At 48.6% G+C, this 15,224-nt stretch overlaps 1 protein-coding gene across 3 annotated transcripts; it reads right to left on the bottom strand.

The window, feature by feature from the left end:
* Positions 1–456: 456 nt before the first annotated feature.
* On the bottom strand, positions 457–13,793 carry LOC112313893 (zinc finger protein 135). 3 transcript variants are annotated; one of them, XM_053915994.2, is made up of 4 exons: positions 13,787–13,793; positions 11,820–11,888; positions 8,030–8,156; positions 457–5,407 (listed from the first exon to the last, which is right to left on the bottom strand). In XM_053915994.2, the coding sequence occupies exons 2-4, from the start codon at positions 11,865–11,867 to the stop codon at positions 3,735–3,737; spliced, it is 1,848 nt and encodes a 615-aa protein (XP_053771969.1). In that variant the 5' UTR covers positions 11,868–11,888; positions 13,787–13,793; the 3' UTR covers positions 457–3,734. The 3 variants fall into 3 exon arrangements, with proteins under 3 accessions (XP_053771969.1, XP_071076066.1, XP_071076067.1); XM_071219965.1 differs by lacking the exon at positions 13,787–13,793 and adding an exon at positions 12,853–13,475; XM_071219966.1 differs by lacking the exon at positions 13,787–13,793 and adding an exon at positions 12,821–12,835.
* Between the last annotated feature and the right edge of the window lie 1,431 nt (positions 13,794–15,224).

The raw sequence follows: 15,224 nt of genomic DNA, 5'->3' as shown, positions 1-15,224 counted from the left end.
GATGGTGTGGCTCAGTGGATAGCGCCAGCCTGTGAACAGAAAGGTGGCCTGATAGGCTCCCAGTTGTGGGCCTGTGAAGGGCAACCAATTGATGTGTGCTGGCTGTTTCTCTCCTCTCTTCACCTCTAAAAATAAGATCTTTAAAAAAATTTATGCAGGAACTATTATAAAGGACACATGGACAAAATCAGGGGGGATGGTGGGGGTGGGGGAGGGAGATGGGTTCAGCTGGGGTGGGGGGGAGGGAAGGGGAGAAAAGGCATACAACTGTAATTGAATAACAATTAAAAAAAAGAGAAAATATAGAAAAAAAAATTTAAAAATGCTTTATGTTGCCCTGGCTGGTGAGGCTTAAGTGGATTGCGTGCCAGCCTGTGTACCAAAAGTTCACTGGTTCAATTTCTAGTCAGGGCACATGCCTGGGTTGCAGGCCAGGTTCCCAGTTGGGGACGTGCAAGAGACAACCAATCAGTGTATCCTTGGAACACTGATGTTTCTCTCCGTTTCTCCTCCCTTCCTCTCTCTAAAAATAAATAAAATCTTTTAAAAATGCTTTATGTATTGTTTTATTGTTAATATAGCAACACTTATATTGTTATTTAATATTAGTAATAGATTACTGTCATCAAAAATGAAACCTAAAGTACACCATGAGTATGGCTGTGCATGAGGCATAGATTGGATAGTACCCCCTTCTGACTGAAGGTACTCTGTTTTTACAAGACTTCCAGCCAGCGGGGTGCGAGGGGCAGCCTGTGATGTAAGAGGATTCTTCTCTAGTTACAGCCCTGCAGGGCGGGGTCCACAAGGCTGGGTTTCTGCAGGGGGTGCCCTTCCATCATCTCTGCTGCTGAGGGCCTGGGTCCTGTCTTCTGGTCTGACCATTCCCAAGCCAGGAATGCAAGGCTGGGAGGGGCAGGTTGCCTGGGGCTGGCTGGCTGGGTTGCTGGGGTTCCTGTGGGGTATTCCTGCCTCCTCCCCCTAAGCTTTCACACTCATTTTGACAGGACAACCTGTTCCCGTACCTTTTGCACCCAGAGTGTTTAAAATGACATTGGTCTCCCTGAATAATAGCTAAAATTCTAAAACTTATAAACAGGAGTGCACAAGGAACAATAAAATAAATAAACTGTACCCCATCAACATTAAAAATGTTTGCATTCTAAATGATACCATCAAGGAAAAGACTACTCACAGAATGGGAGAAAGAGTTGCAAAGCATATATCTGATAAAGGACTTAGGGCAAAAATTAACAACAAAATATGTACAGAACTTTGGAAAATTAATAGGGGAGCAAACAACCCAATTAAAAACAACAGGCTAAAGACTTGAACCAGACACTTCACCGAACAGAATACACCGACGGCAAATCAGTAGCAGCTGCCAGCTGGAGTGGGTAAGACTGCACACCCACGAGCACGGCTGCAATGACAGACTGAGCATGTTCAGTTCTGACAGCACACGGAGCAATGAAATTCCCAGAGCGTGCTGGTGGGGAGACAAAAAATGAGATGACAACTTTGGAAAAAGTTTGGCAGTTTCTGAAAAAGTTAAATATGTACCTACGTGTGACCCAACTGTTCTCAACAGAAAGGTCAGACTGTGTCTACAGAAAGATGTCCATAACTGGACACGCCCCATATGCATACCATCAAGTGAACGGGGGAACACGCCACGGTCTCCGCACGATGTAGAGTATTACTTAGCAGTAAGGAGTCAGTTATAGACCTCACTGGGTGGCACAGTTGAGTGTCACCCTGCGCACCAAGAGACTGTGGGTTTGATCGCGTGTTTTGGCCTCTATGGGAGGCAACTGATTGATGTTTCCCACACTCTTTCTCAAGTCAATAAACATATCCTCAGGTAGGACTTAAAAATAAAAATAAGAAAAACAGAGGGCACAATTGATACACACGGACAACATAGGTAAACCTCAAGAAAGAAAAAGCCAAGTATAAGAAGATAAAAAGAGTACATAGCATATGACTCCATATATATAAAATTCTAGAATAGGCAACATAAATCACAAGGGTCACTGAGGAATGGGGGATGGGCAAAATGAAAGAAAAACTTTCTGGGCTAACAGATGTGTCTGCATCACAAAGATGATTTTCTGGGCGAATAAAAATGTCAAAATGCATTTTTCATAGCAATTTCTCTTCACTTTCTCTCAAATTAATAAACATCCTCAGGTGAGGATTAAAAAAAAAGATGGTAGATCTCATGAGTTTTTGCCCATAAGAAAATAAAATGCCATTTTAAAGGCAATATAATAGTGAAAACGTAAGTTTTCTACTTTTCATACTGTCCTGCTGGTCTTAGGTGTTTTTATGATACAATGCAATAAATTTCAATGAAGTCGTATTTCTTCCCCCCAAAAGAAAAAAGGTAAAATCAAAGGAGTGCAGATACTATTGTCCATTGTTCTTTCATTTAATGCTGTATCTCAGAGAATCTTATATTGTCGGTATCTTCAGCTCTTCCTCACCAGTTCTTACCCAGATGGTGTGAATATACTTTGGCCAACCTGCTAAGGATCCTTGGGTGATGCCATCGTTGCCACTCTTTCGAGCATGGCACCTTCACGCTGCTGGGGGGGCTGTGTGTGTTGTGGACGGATGTAGTTTCCTGATAATATTTCTTCTTCATCATGGAAGACCAGCAAACCCCAAAGAAAACTCTTCTGATAGTAGGCATGAGGCATGGTGTGACCAATCCCAAGCCAGGAATCCAGGGCTACCAGGGGCAGGTGGCCTGGGGCGGGCTTGCTGGGTTCCTTAGGTTTGGGTGTCCTATTGGTGCTCCCTCCCCTCAAGCACTGACCCTCATTCGGACAGGACAACTGGTCCCGCATCTTTCACACCTGATGACTACTCAAAATAACGTTGGTCTCACTTAATTCAAAGTTTTATTTAAAAAAACTTTAGCAGGCCACTATGATAAACTTTGGTATCTGAAGCAAGTACTGGTACTTCCTAATCCTGAAAAAAATATTTTTTCTCCTCGCGAACCACCTGGTAACTCCTACAGCTTATGAACTTGGGGCCTTCCTTCTGGTGTTGCAGGGAAACTAGGGGCTTCCCTGATGTGAGGAAAACAAGCAAACACACAGATGGTGACATCCTGATCTCTGGATAAGATCCAGTCTTGTGTGACAAAGTGACAGTGTCCTCATGCAGACTACCTACCCCTCTCCCTTTCTACTCTTGACTTCTCCACTTTTCTATTGAAGAGATGGGAGATCTAGAGACACTAAATGCCTTGTCCAAGCTCATAGGTCAGCTTTCTCTAGCTCAGTGAGGAGACACAGTGCCCCAGGCCACACTTCCAGACACAGGACCTGTTAGGGGCTTCCTTTCCACATGGCCCTGCAGATGCTGTGGAAGCAAAAGTGAGCATGGTGTGGCCTGGCCCCAGTGCCCTGATGACCCATCTGGGTAGGACTTCTCTTGTACCCTACCTGTGGGCTCCAATGTCAAGTCTAGTACTGACCCATGGACTGAGGACCTGCCAGTTGGGTGTGGATTCTGAGATTTCCTGCTCCTCAGCTATGTGTGCATCCTGCTCTGATGCTTCTGGCTGAGGGAGCACTGGTAGGGCTACTCCCCAGTGCTGACATGCTGGTGCTTCCTGAGATAGAATTTGAGGCTAAAGAACTTGCCACACTGGCTGCAGTTGTAAGGCTTCGCCCCGATGTGCAGGTGCGGGTGCGGGTGCTCCCTGAGTGAGAAGTTTAGCCTGAAGGCCTTGCTGCACTGGCTACATGTGTAGGGCTTTTCCCTGGTGTGCACTCACCAGTGCATACCAAGCGAGAAGTGTCACCTGAAGGCCCTGCCGCACTGGCCACAGTATACGGCTCCTTGCCTGTGTGCGTCCTCTGATGCATGATGAGGTGATCATTCCGGCGGAAGGCCTTTCCACAGTCCGCGCAAGGGTACGGTTTCTCCCCTGTGTGTATCCTCTGATGCATGACGAGGCTCCTGTTCCGGCTGAAGGCCTTGCCACAGGTACTGCACATGTATGGCTTCACCCCAGTGTGCGTCCTCAGGTGTACGGTGAGGTACCCTTTATGCTTAAAGGCCTTGCCACACTCCCCGCATGCATACAGCTTCTCCTCACTGTGTATCCTCTGGTGTGCTTTGAGGCACTCCTGCCGGCTGAAGGCCTTGCCACAGTCCCCACACATGTATGGCTTCTCTCCAGTGTGCGTCCTCAGGTGGTCGATGAGGCTCCTTTTCTGCCTGAAGGCCTTGCCGCAGTCCCAGCACACATAAGGCTTCTCCCCGACGTGCGTCTTTTGGTGTGTAATGAGGTAATCATTCTGACTGAAGGCCATGCCGCAGTCCCTACAGAAATAGGGCTTCACCCAGGCGTGCGTCCTCTGATGCTCAGTGAGTTTTCTGTTTAGCCTGAAGGCCATTCCACAGTCTTTGCATGTGTAAAGCTTCTCCTTGGTGTGCGTCCTCTGGTGCCGGACGATGTTTGCCTTCTGGCTGAAGGCCTTTCCGCACTCTGCACATGTGTATGGCTTCTCTCCAGTGTGCGTCCTCTGGTGCTGCATGACGTGCGCCTTCTGGCTGAAGGCCTTGCCACATTCCCCACATGTGTACGGATTCTCCCCAGTGTGTATTCTCTGATGTACAATGAGGCTCCTGTGCTGGGTGAAGGCCTTGCCACAGTCCTGGCACACGTACGGCTTCTCCCCAGTGTGTGTCCTCTGGTGTATGATGAGGTACACATTCCGGGTGAAGGCCTTGCCGCAGTACCTGCACGTATAAGGCTTCTCCCCAGTGTGTGTCCTCTGATGCACAATGAGGCTCCTCTTCCGTGTAAAGGCCTTTCCACAGTCCAGGCACATGTATGGCTTCTCTCCAGTGTGCAGCTGCTGGTGGGAGGTGAGGGAAGACTGCAGGGTGAACTGCTTACCACACACGGTGCACGAGAAAGGCTTCTCCCTGGTGTGGATTCGTTGGTGCTCCTTCAGGGACGAGTGGTAGCTGAAAGCCTTGCTGCAGTCCTGGCACCCACTGGGCTTCTCTGCAGAGTATTTGGAGGGAGGACTGAGACTTGAAGTACCTGAGTGTTTCGCACACGTGGTGAATGGGTGCGTCCTCTCTCTTCTCTCTACTTCCCATCTCGGTGGGGCATACATAGGGTGTTGGGGCACCAATTTCGTAAAATCACAACATTCAGAGGCTAATGCTTGGTACATGTCCAAACGCCCTAGATAGGTCACTGGGCTCCCACGTGAGCACCCCAAGTTACCCTGCATCCCTGCTCCTTCACAGGTGCAACCCTGGGTACTGTTCCTTCTAGGTCCTTCTGCAGTCACCGCAACAGATGGCCTGCCCTCCCAGTTGTCCTCCTGTGGGTCAGATTCCTTCAGGTCAGGTCTAGTCTCCAAGTCTGAGGGGAGGGGGAAAAAGATGACAACACAGATAGTTAAAAATGCTGAGAGGAAGGACCTTTCTAAGACACAAGGCACAGCCTGAGAGCAGGGGACAGCTTGTCATGGGAACCAAGAGAGAAGTTAAGCAGTGAGCTGAGACAATATATTGTAATGAGGTGAGCAGAGAGCACCAAAGGTCCCCTTGGGAGTGTATGCAAAGGCAGTCAGGAGAGCTCAGAGCTGCACGGACAGACTCCAAAGTGAAAGAAGGCAGGCTTGGAGGAACAAATCAAAGGGTCCCACAAACCCAGTGAGGATCCACTGCACCGTCCTGCACGCCCCCAGCCAACTGTGCTTCTTAAAGAATCAATTGTTATTAGAAACAATAAAAGTAAGAGCTGGCTCTCCTGTGGATGTGCTGGTTGCCCTCTGTCTCCCCACGCCCCAGCAAAGCTCCTCCTTACTACACTGTCCCAGAGAGACGTGGCCTTACAGCTGGCTCCTAACCCTCCTCTTTGCACAATCGTCCCTCCCTGCTGACCACAGCTGCTCCAGTCCCCTCATGCTTTGTCCCATGGGATCCTCAATCTCTGTTTCCAGTCTAGGGGGCTGTCCTGAGTTCCAGGCTCTGCACATGGATATCAGGGTTCCTCCCAAATTCTAAAAACTGTGAGATCTTGCACAAAAATTTCATTAAGAAAGTGAAGATCCAGCCCTGGCTGGTGTGGCTCAGTGGATTGAGTGCCAGCCTGAAAATTGAAAAGTCACGGTTTGATTCCCACTCAGGGCACGTGTCTGGGTTGCCCGCCAGGTCTCCATTTGGAGTGCTATGAGAGGCAACTAATCAATGTATCTCTTACACATCTGTGTTTCTCTCCCTCTATTTCTCCTTCCCTTCCTCTCTCTCTATAAATGAATAAAATCTTAAAAAAACAAAACAAAACCCAAAAACGTGAAGATCCAGCCACGCAGATCTTTCCTTCTTATGAGGTAACAAAGTGGGAGTGGTAAGCAGCTCTTCTCCTTCCCCCATTTAAGCCCCTAAAAGCCCCACAATCCATAAGTTTGAGACCTGTCCCCAGAGTATTGGGAGAATGGATTTGTGTCTCTTCTCCATGCTAATACCTCCTAAATGTATTAGGAGGTATTAATACCTCCTCACACAACCCCTCTCTGAGCTCTGCTGAGGAATACTCCGAAGCCTTCTTGGTGCCCCTCTCGGGTATCACAACCTAATGCACTGGATGAGAGACTTATGATATTGGATCCTCCAGTCTCAAGTAATAAAAATAAAGGCCCATCAAAGAGACTTAGCAAAATAAATCACACAATGACCAACACTGTATGATTCCACTCATATGAGGCATTTGATAGAGACAGAAAGTAGGACATGGGTACCAGGGCTCAGGGAGGGGGATGGCAAGCTGTTTTTTAGAGGGACAGATTGTCAGCTGGGTATGATGAAGAAGTGGAGGTAGATGGTGGTTATGGATGAACAATAATGTGAAGGAACTCATGTGTGGAACTGCACACGTCAAATAGTTCAACAGTCAAAAACAAAACAGTTAAACGGCTAATTTTGTTATGTATGTTTTCAACCATTAAGAAAATAAATATTTTTATAATTAAAAAAAAAAGAGACTTACTAGCCATCCTTGACTCACCCTTTCCCTTCCACCACCCACATTGTTAACAAATGCCACTGCACAATAGCTTGAACTGGACCAGACCGACGCACCACTGCCGCCGATGCTGCAGCCTCCCCCACTCTCTACAACCCACTGTCCACCCCATGGGAAGAGGAGCTCGGAGTCCGACCAAACCCTCCAGCACCTTCCCAGTACCGTGGGGACTACACACATCACACCTTCATCTTTTGAGATTTAGTTGATAACACCAAACTGTCTTCCCAATGATTTGTTCCAACTTCATGCTCCTAAAATGAAGAGTCCCTTTCCCCGCACTCTCATAATACAGGATGCAGTTGCTGTTTTCTTCTTTATGCCTCATTTGAGGATATGCTTAGAGAGGGAGAAAGGGAGTGAGCAGGAAGAATGGAGAAAGGGAAAAAGACAGAGAGAGAGAGAAAGAGAGAGAAAGATGGAAACACCCCTTGGTTGCCTCCTGTATGTGACCAGCTGGAGAACAAACTCACAACCTAGGTATGTATCCCGAAAGGAAATCGAACTCACAGCCTTTCAGTGTACAAAACGAAACTGCAACCAACTAACCTACACCTGCCCGGGGCTGTTATTCCTTTTCTTCTCTGTGTATCTCATGGGCAAGAATTGTATTTTTGTGACTCAACTGGTACTTCTTTGAATATTAGTAAGGTTTAAAAATCTTTTGTAAAGTGTAACTCCACATGTTTCTACATCTGTGAATTGCACACTGATACGCTATATCCATCTATCATTCATTTGGTCTTTTTCTTATTTACTCCAAGGATCTATTGATATATTTATGATCTTCTAACTATTATATACATGTGGTAAATACTCTTCCTCACTTAATCATCTATTACGTTTATTTTCAGCATCAAGTAATATTAATATCCTGCATGTCAGACTTGTGTATCTTTTCTATTTCTGTGTCATCCTGAAGTGACGGGCAGATGGTGACTAATGCAGCTCCCTTACCCAGTGACACCAAGTTCCAGTAGTTCTCCATCATCACGTCCCTGTACAGGTCCTTCTGTGCAGGCTTCAGCTGCTGCCACTCCTCCTCGGTGAAGTCCACAATCACATCCCTGAACGCCACCGACTCCTGTAAGGGGAAGTGTACACCACTCACCACAGGGCCCTCCTCACAACGGCTGAGAGGTGCTGCCAGAAGGGCCGAGAGGATCAGGAAGGCACACAGGATGCACTTGATGTGGTATCTATAAGGTGTGGAGCTCTGAAGGGCCTGATCACTCAGTGTCCTTGGTGCCTGAGTTCACTGGATGGTCCTTGGATGGACAAACTATGGGGCTGTTCACAGGAAGGCAAACACAATCCAAGAATGGGCAAAAAACCTAAGCAGACAGTTCTCCAAAGAGAACACACAGATGGCCAAAAACATATGAAAAAATACTCAACATGACACATCATCAGAGAGCTGCATATTAAAACCTCCATGAGTTATCGTCTCACACTGTGAAACAAACACCCGTAAAGGACCCATTACTGGCAAGACCATGGTGACAGGTCTGAGCAGCATTAGCTCTAGAGGGTGTCTGGGAAGCTAGAAGGTGTGGTCTGGGGTTTGGTCCTTGATGGCAGATTCCAGGTAGGGCATGTGCATCAAGACCTGAGGCTTAAATGGTGGACGGAGAGCACTGAGGATGCTGATGCTAAAATGTCCAAATAAACAAAGTGACTGGTGAAGTGATACATGTCTTTTACTTTACGGAAAAAAACCTAACAAACTTTTTGGTCAATCCAGTAAGTACAAACTTTTGAAATAACCATTGAGGCCACAAACTCATCTACCACCTGTCCCCCTTTATTATTGTACTTATTTCATTTATAAACTTTTAAAATATAACTCATGCTCACAGTATTCCCATCTGAATAAACTCACTTAATGACACTTTTAACGAGCAGGCTCCATGTACCAAGCCCAGGCAGGGACGGGCTGAAACCCAGAGAAGGTCCTGGGCATCAGGGGGCCCACACGGAACAATAAGGATGTGGTGAGTGACACACACGGCCCCTCCTCAGGATGGTCGGGAGATTCTCCTGGAAATGGGGCTTCCCTCTAAGCGCTCCAAAGCCCTCAGAGTGCACTGTGGGCTCATGATGGAGGCCACTCATTCCAGGGCTCCATCTATTTGGGATTCTTGTCTAATGGCACAAACCACTTCGCCACAAGAAAAACTTCACACAGTTCCAAAGAGTTGAAATCAGGCTCTATTTTTTTTTTTAATTTCTCACCAGAGGATATTTTTGTTGATGTTAGAGCAAGAGGAAGGTAGTGTGAGAGAGAGACAGACAGACAGACATCGATTTGTTGGCCTCATGCACATGCCCAACTGGGGATCCATTCCACAGCATAGTGGGGTGCAGGGCGATGGGACAACCAAATGAGCTACCCAGCCACGGCAGGCTCTATTTTTAGAAAAATGAGAATGTAATTACACTAAGACAGATTTAAAAAAATTGAACTTCCAAATCCCAACCACGTGGAAATGACAACTGTTGGGAATCCTCTACAATGTTTTTAAAGGAAGAAACCAAGGCAACTATCACAGGGAAGATAACAGTGGAGACATCATGGTGGAGCCGCGCTGGAAACAGTCAGATTGTTCCTTAAATGACTGGTGTGCTGTTATGAAAGGACCCATAATTTCCTCTCCTACACTCAAGAAAAATGAGGAGTTCAAACAAAAAACTATACATCAATGTTCATAGCAGCGTTACTAACAACAACCAAAAAGTAGAAACAACCCAAAAGTACACTTCCAGGTAAATGCATAAACACAGGGTCTCCCTGGACAATAAAAATTGTATACAGCCATGAAAAATAACACCCAATACCACATAGATGAACACCAGAAACATGAGGCTAGGTGAAAGCAGACAGATTTTTAAAAAACCACACGCTGTGGGATTCCATTGATAAGAAATGGGAACCCTGGCCGGGTGACTCAGCTGCCTGGAGGGTTGTCTGTACAACCAAAGGTTGAGGGTGCAGTCCCCGATGGGGCACATATCAGAGGCAACCGATCGATGTTTCTCTCATATGTTGACGCTTCTTTTCTCTCCCTCTCTTTCTCCTTCTATTCCCCTCTTCTAAAAATAAATAATAGTTTAAAAATTACAGCTTTCAAGAAAACAAAATTTCCTGAGGCTCAGAAAGCACAGGATAATAGTTTGCTTTCCTGCACAAATGGCGAAAAAACATTTTCTAAAAATCAAAGCTCACTAGTACCACAAATGATGCTACTCAGAAAGACATCAGTTGCCACCTACCACACAGCTAGTTTATGCTACTTGTTATTTGTACTCAATGAGCAGAACAAACACCAACAACCGCCAATGTGAAACAGTGGCAGCCCTTGCTGCACCGTACTGGGGGAATAAACTGTCCCCAACTTGTAACTATGAAAACCCTCTGAAAGGCCTTAAAAATACCCACTACCACCCCTCTACAAAGAACCACCCCTGGAGAAATCATAAAGACCTGACTGGTGTGGCAGGCCGCATGCCTGGCCTGCGGGCCAGGTCCCCAGATGGGGTTGTGCAAGAGGTCACTCATCGATGTTTGTCTCCCATAAGGATGTTTCTCTCCCTTTACTTCCCCCTCCATTCCACTCCCTCTAAAAAAAACCCTTAAATCTTTACATGGTTGCTCCACCTTCCATAATTTAAAAAAATATATTAAAAAATCATAAAAAATGCACGGTAAATATATACACCTAGCCCTGGCCAGGTGGCTCAGTTGATTGGAGTGATCCCGTACACCAAAACGTTGCTGGTTTGCTCCAGGGTTAGGGTGTGTACGGGACTAACCAATTGATGTTTCTTTCTCACATCTGTTTCTCTCTTTTTCTCTCCCTGCAATTCAGTGAACATCCTCTGGTAATGATGAAAACAAGGAAAGAGCCCTGGATGGTGTGGTTCAGTGGGTTGAGTGCAGGCCTGCAAACTAAAGGGTCGCTGGTTCGATTCCCAATCAGGGCACATGTGTGGGTTGTGGGCCAGGTGCCCAGTGGGCAGCCACTCAGTGATGTTTCTCTCCCTTTCTTTAAAAATAAATAAATAAAATCTTTTAAAAATTAAAAAAACAAAAAACAAGACACACACAATTGATTTGAGAGAAGACGCGAGAGAAAAAGATGTCCTACTTATTGTTCACTTCACTGCTTCTTGTACGCTCACCAGGGATCAACCCACAGCCTTGGCATATCAAGATGATCCTCTAACCAACTGCGCTACATTTATATGTTTTTATTGTAAAGTTTTTGTTCCAATGAAGGAAATTTAGAGAAAAATACCACAAATAGCCACTCACTAAAACATCGTAAAACATCATGGCCACAGCCACGGACTCTCAGGTCCCTCACCACAGGAGTCCTCCTCCAGTCCCCCTCCAGTCCCCTGGGTACTCAGTGCTGCCTGCCCGTTTCTGAAGGTCCCTCAACCAGCATGTCCTGCCCGGGGCCTCTGTCACACTTCATTGAATGTGTTTAAGCCACCACTTCCCAGGTGCCCACTGGTGTCTCCTGAGAGCCCCCAGGGTAGGACAGGGCACTCCTGAGCTATCCTGTCCCCTGCGGTAGAAAAACACCAGTGTCAGGACGGTACTCTCCCAACTCAGGGTGGACACAGTCCCAGGAGAATAGGCCAGGGGCCAGGGCCCTTAAGGAGTTTGTGGGGCAGAGGGTCATTCCTGCTCGGAAGCCCAACCCGAAAGAAGGAGGTGTGAGAGGGGGACATGACTCACCAGGGCCTTTGTGGTCAGCGGCTGGGTGGCCATCCTTCCAGTGCCCATGGTGACCGGGGAACAGGCAGGCTGTAAGCAAGTGGAGAAAGAGAAAGGAAAAATGAGAGACCAGGTAGAGGCCCAATCTACAATGCAGAAAGACAGACAGACACACCCACTAGAGGACAGGCAGACAGGGACAGGCACATAGCTTAATAGTGAAAGCATGCTGGGGGCCAATGGCATTTAAGGCCCTCCACAAACGTCGCTGATTTAATCCTCCTGACACCCTACAGTTTGCAGGCTATTTCCATTCACCCCATTTCACAAATGAGGAAACTGAAGCCCAAAAATAGAAGACATGCACCCAAGAAGATAAGGCTGGGATTATGATTGGGCCTAGTATGCAGGATCCATGTGCTTGGCGCACACGTCACATCCACATAGACACGCCCCCAACACATACGCATGCGCACACAGCCAGTCCCACAGCCTGGAGGGAGGAACAGGACCCTGTGCCCCAGCCCTGGTTCTGAGTGCTGCACCAGGCCCTAGAAGTCACCCCAACACCAAAACAACCCAGACGGGAAGGCTGGAACAAGAGGGGTGCAACCCCACACGCACAGACACATTCACACCCAGACCACAGACAGGCGCAAAGGAAGAGACCAGACACAGGTGGACAACGGGATGGTGCCTTCATATGGAGACACCGCGGAAGGAAACAAAGACAGACACCACACAGACGTGGACCTAGGAGAGACCAAGACAGGCAGCCGACACACACACACACACACACACACACACACACACACACACACACACACACGAGCAAAGGCAGAAACAGGAGGCCACCCGGGCACATGCTGTGACAGACATGGAGACACAGAGACCGCCTGGGGGGGGGGGGGTCTCAGGACAACACACACAGCCACAAGCACCACCTTCACCCGCACATCCCCAACCCATCCATCCCCCTCCCGAATCCTCAGGCCCCCTCCCCTGCGCCGCAAGCTCTCTACTTCCTCCCCGGCCCCCTCCGCAGCTGACTCACCACAAGGCTGCCTCAGGAAAGTGACGAGCGTCCGCGAGGACCTCCGCTCATACCGCGCCTGCTCAGGCCAGTAAGACCACACTTCCCAGAACCCCCTCTGGCCTGCGGTCAGATGGAGCGCTGCTGACCAGTTGTGAGCTTGAGACACGGGTATGTGGCTCCCTGTCCCAGAAGCCCCCGCGCGGCAAGGATGTCAAGAAGGCGGGGTCCGCGGGTGATCTGGGGTAGAGACAGTAAGGGTGCCGGCAGCGGGAGGAGGAGAGAGCAGGACAGGGGCCAGGCAGGAGCGCGGTGGGAGGACGAAGTGGGGGCCAGGGCGGGGGAGGAAAGGAACAGAAGCGAGCAGGGAGATGGGGAGGAGGGAAGTTGCAGAAAAGGCGCAGCGTGGGTGGAGGCCGGAAAAGACGCTTCAGACCCTCTGCAGACCTCCAGCATCCTGCCAGAGGTCCTGATAGTCACGCTGACTTGCAGAAAATTTGTGAAGCGTGCAGAGACGCAAGAAAGCAAGTGAGAGTAGTCAGAGAAGTATGAACCCTTCCCGTTGTACAGCTCCTGCTCTGTTCATGTTATTGTTACAGAACCAAAGTGGGGGTTCTGCTGCCCGTGCCGCCCTCCCCCCAGCAGGCAAGGGAACAAGGTTTTCATTCAGTTGCTTGCAGGGTCACGGAGAATGGCAGATTTCTGTCTCAAAACCCATCCCCTCCGGAAAACCTCAGGAAAAACAGCCGCCCTCAGCCAGACCAAAACAAGACCGTGTCACGTTCCTGCTCCCATTCAAAGTGCCGTCTTTTGGGAACTGCAGGTGCCCAGGAGCAGTCACCCAGGCAGCTGAGCTTGCTCCCGGCCACTGTCCTGTTTCAACCTCCCTCTTAGAACCCGCAGGAACCGAAGTCGCCCAGGCCGCTTCCAGGGCCACAAGGTTGCTCTAACTCACCGCTAAGTGCGCCAGGTGGGCAAAAGAAAGGACCTTGCTTACTCTGGGTTTATATTAGTTTTAGGGGTGGGACGGTCTGAATGCCCAATGAACTTTACACATTTCCGCATGCTGGGGACAGGGGTGGTCTACGCACGACCAATCACTTGTTCTCCCCAGGCTAGACTGACAGGCTAGTCTTAAGTCCTGCACTTCCCCGGCTGCGGCCAGTCTGACCTCCAAGGTGCAGGTGCCTGTCTTTCCCAGTCCCACCACCAATCAGTTATCACTAGGGGGTAGGAGGGCTTTCCCCTCCTCCACTCACCTTGCTAGCATTTTACCTAGTCAGTGCAATACTTACTTTCTCCTGCTGTCCTTTTGCCTGGGGCAGGATATCTGCCTCCAGGACAAGGTGCTCCTTGGGAAAAGCAGGAGCTCAGTTACCAAGGCAACGAGACCCCACCCACCGCCTCACTTGCGCGCAGGGAGATAGAGATCTCATCAGGAGGCTCCTTCTTTTCCTGCCCTTGCATCCCCTCAGCGGTCCTGCCTGGCTATCTGTATCATTAAGATGCACAAACTCTTTTAGTCTTGGCAACCAGGCTACTTTCCAGATGAGGACACTGATACAGACAAGGGAGTTCACACAGGAGGAATAAGGAGTGGGGATGGGAAAGAGGTCACCAGGCTGGGGGACTCTTACACCATAAACCACAAAGCCAAGTGCAAAAGCAGTTGCTGCCCCAGCTGGTGTGGCCGCCTGCCTGCGAACCAAAGGGTCACCGGTTGATTCCCAGTCAGGGCACATGGCTGGGTTGCAGGCCGGATCCCCAGTGGGGGCGGGGAAAGGGGCACACATTGATGTTTCTCTCCCTTTTTCCCTCCTTTACCCTCTCTAAAAATAAATAAATAAAATCTTTTTTTTAAAAAAAAGCATTTGCTGAAAGTCTCAAGGACCACAAAATTGCAAACTGCAGCTGCCTTAGGTGGTGATTAGTGACTTCTTTTTCTTTCTATTTTAATCCTCACCTAGGGATATGTGTATTGATTTTAGAGAGAGAGGAAGGGATAGAGAGAAAAATAATCGATGTGAGAGAGAAGCATCACTCGGTTGCGACCTGCAACATTTTGGTTCACCATGTGATGTTCCATCTAAGTGAGCTACTGGGCCAGGGCTGTAACCCCTTTGAGAAAGACCCATTCAAGCTGTTGAGCCAGGCTACCTGAGCTGTCTGTGGTACCGACCCCTCCTCCCATAGACCACACCATTGTGTGAACGCCCTCCCCCGACATGTGTCTCGGTGAGACTGGCTGGAGCTGTCCCTGATTGAATCTCTAAGCAGAATGCAAGGAGCTCTGTACCTCTTACTACTTCAAAGAACCGAGCCTCCTAGGGAAGAGCCCTGCTATTGCCAGTAAACAATGCTCTCTGGGTCATCGGGAGTGTGGGATGAAAGCA

The sequence above is a fragment of the Desmodus rotundus genome, chromosome 12 (assembly GCF_022682495.2).
Source record: "Desmodus rotundus isolate HL8 chromosome 12, HLdesRot8A.1, whole genome shotgun sequence".
Classification (NCBI taxonomy): Eukaryota; Metazoa; Chordata; class Mammalia; order Chiroptera; family Phyllostomidae; genus Desmodus; species Desmodus rotundus.
Note: the sequence above shows the minus strand (reverse complement) of the source record. Positions and strands in the feature narration are given on the sequence as shown.

Coding starts and splice junctions, on each gene's coding strand:
- LOC112313893 (XM_053915994.2), bottom strand. CDS start 11,867: ATGGGCACTGGAAGGATGGCCACCCAGCCGCTGACCACAAAGGCCCTG. Junction 8,157..11,819: donor CGCTGACCACAAAGGCCCTG/GTGAGTCATGTC, acceptor TTCCCCTTACAG/GAGTCGGTGGCGTTCAGGGA. Junction 5,408..8,029: donor CTGGAACTTGGTGTCACTGG/GTAAGGGAGCTG, acceptor CCCTCCCCTCAG/ACTTGGAGACTAGACCTGAC.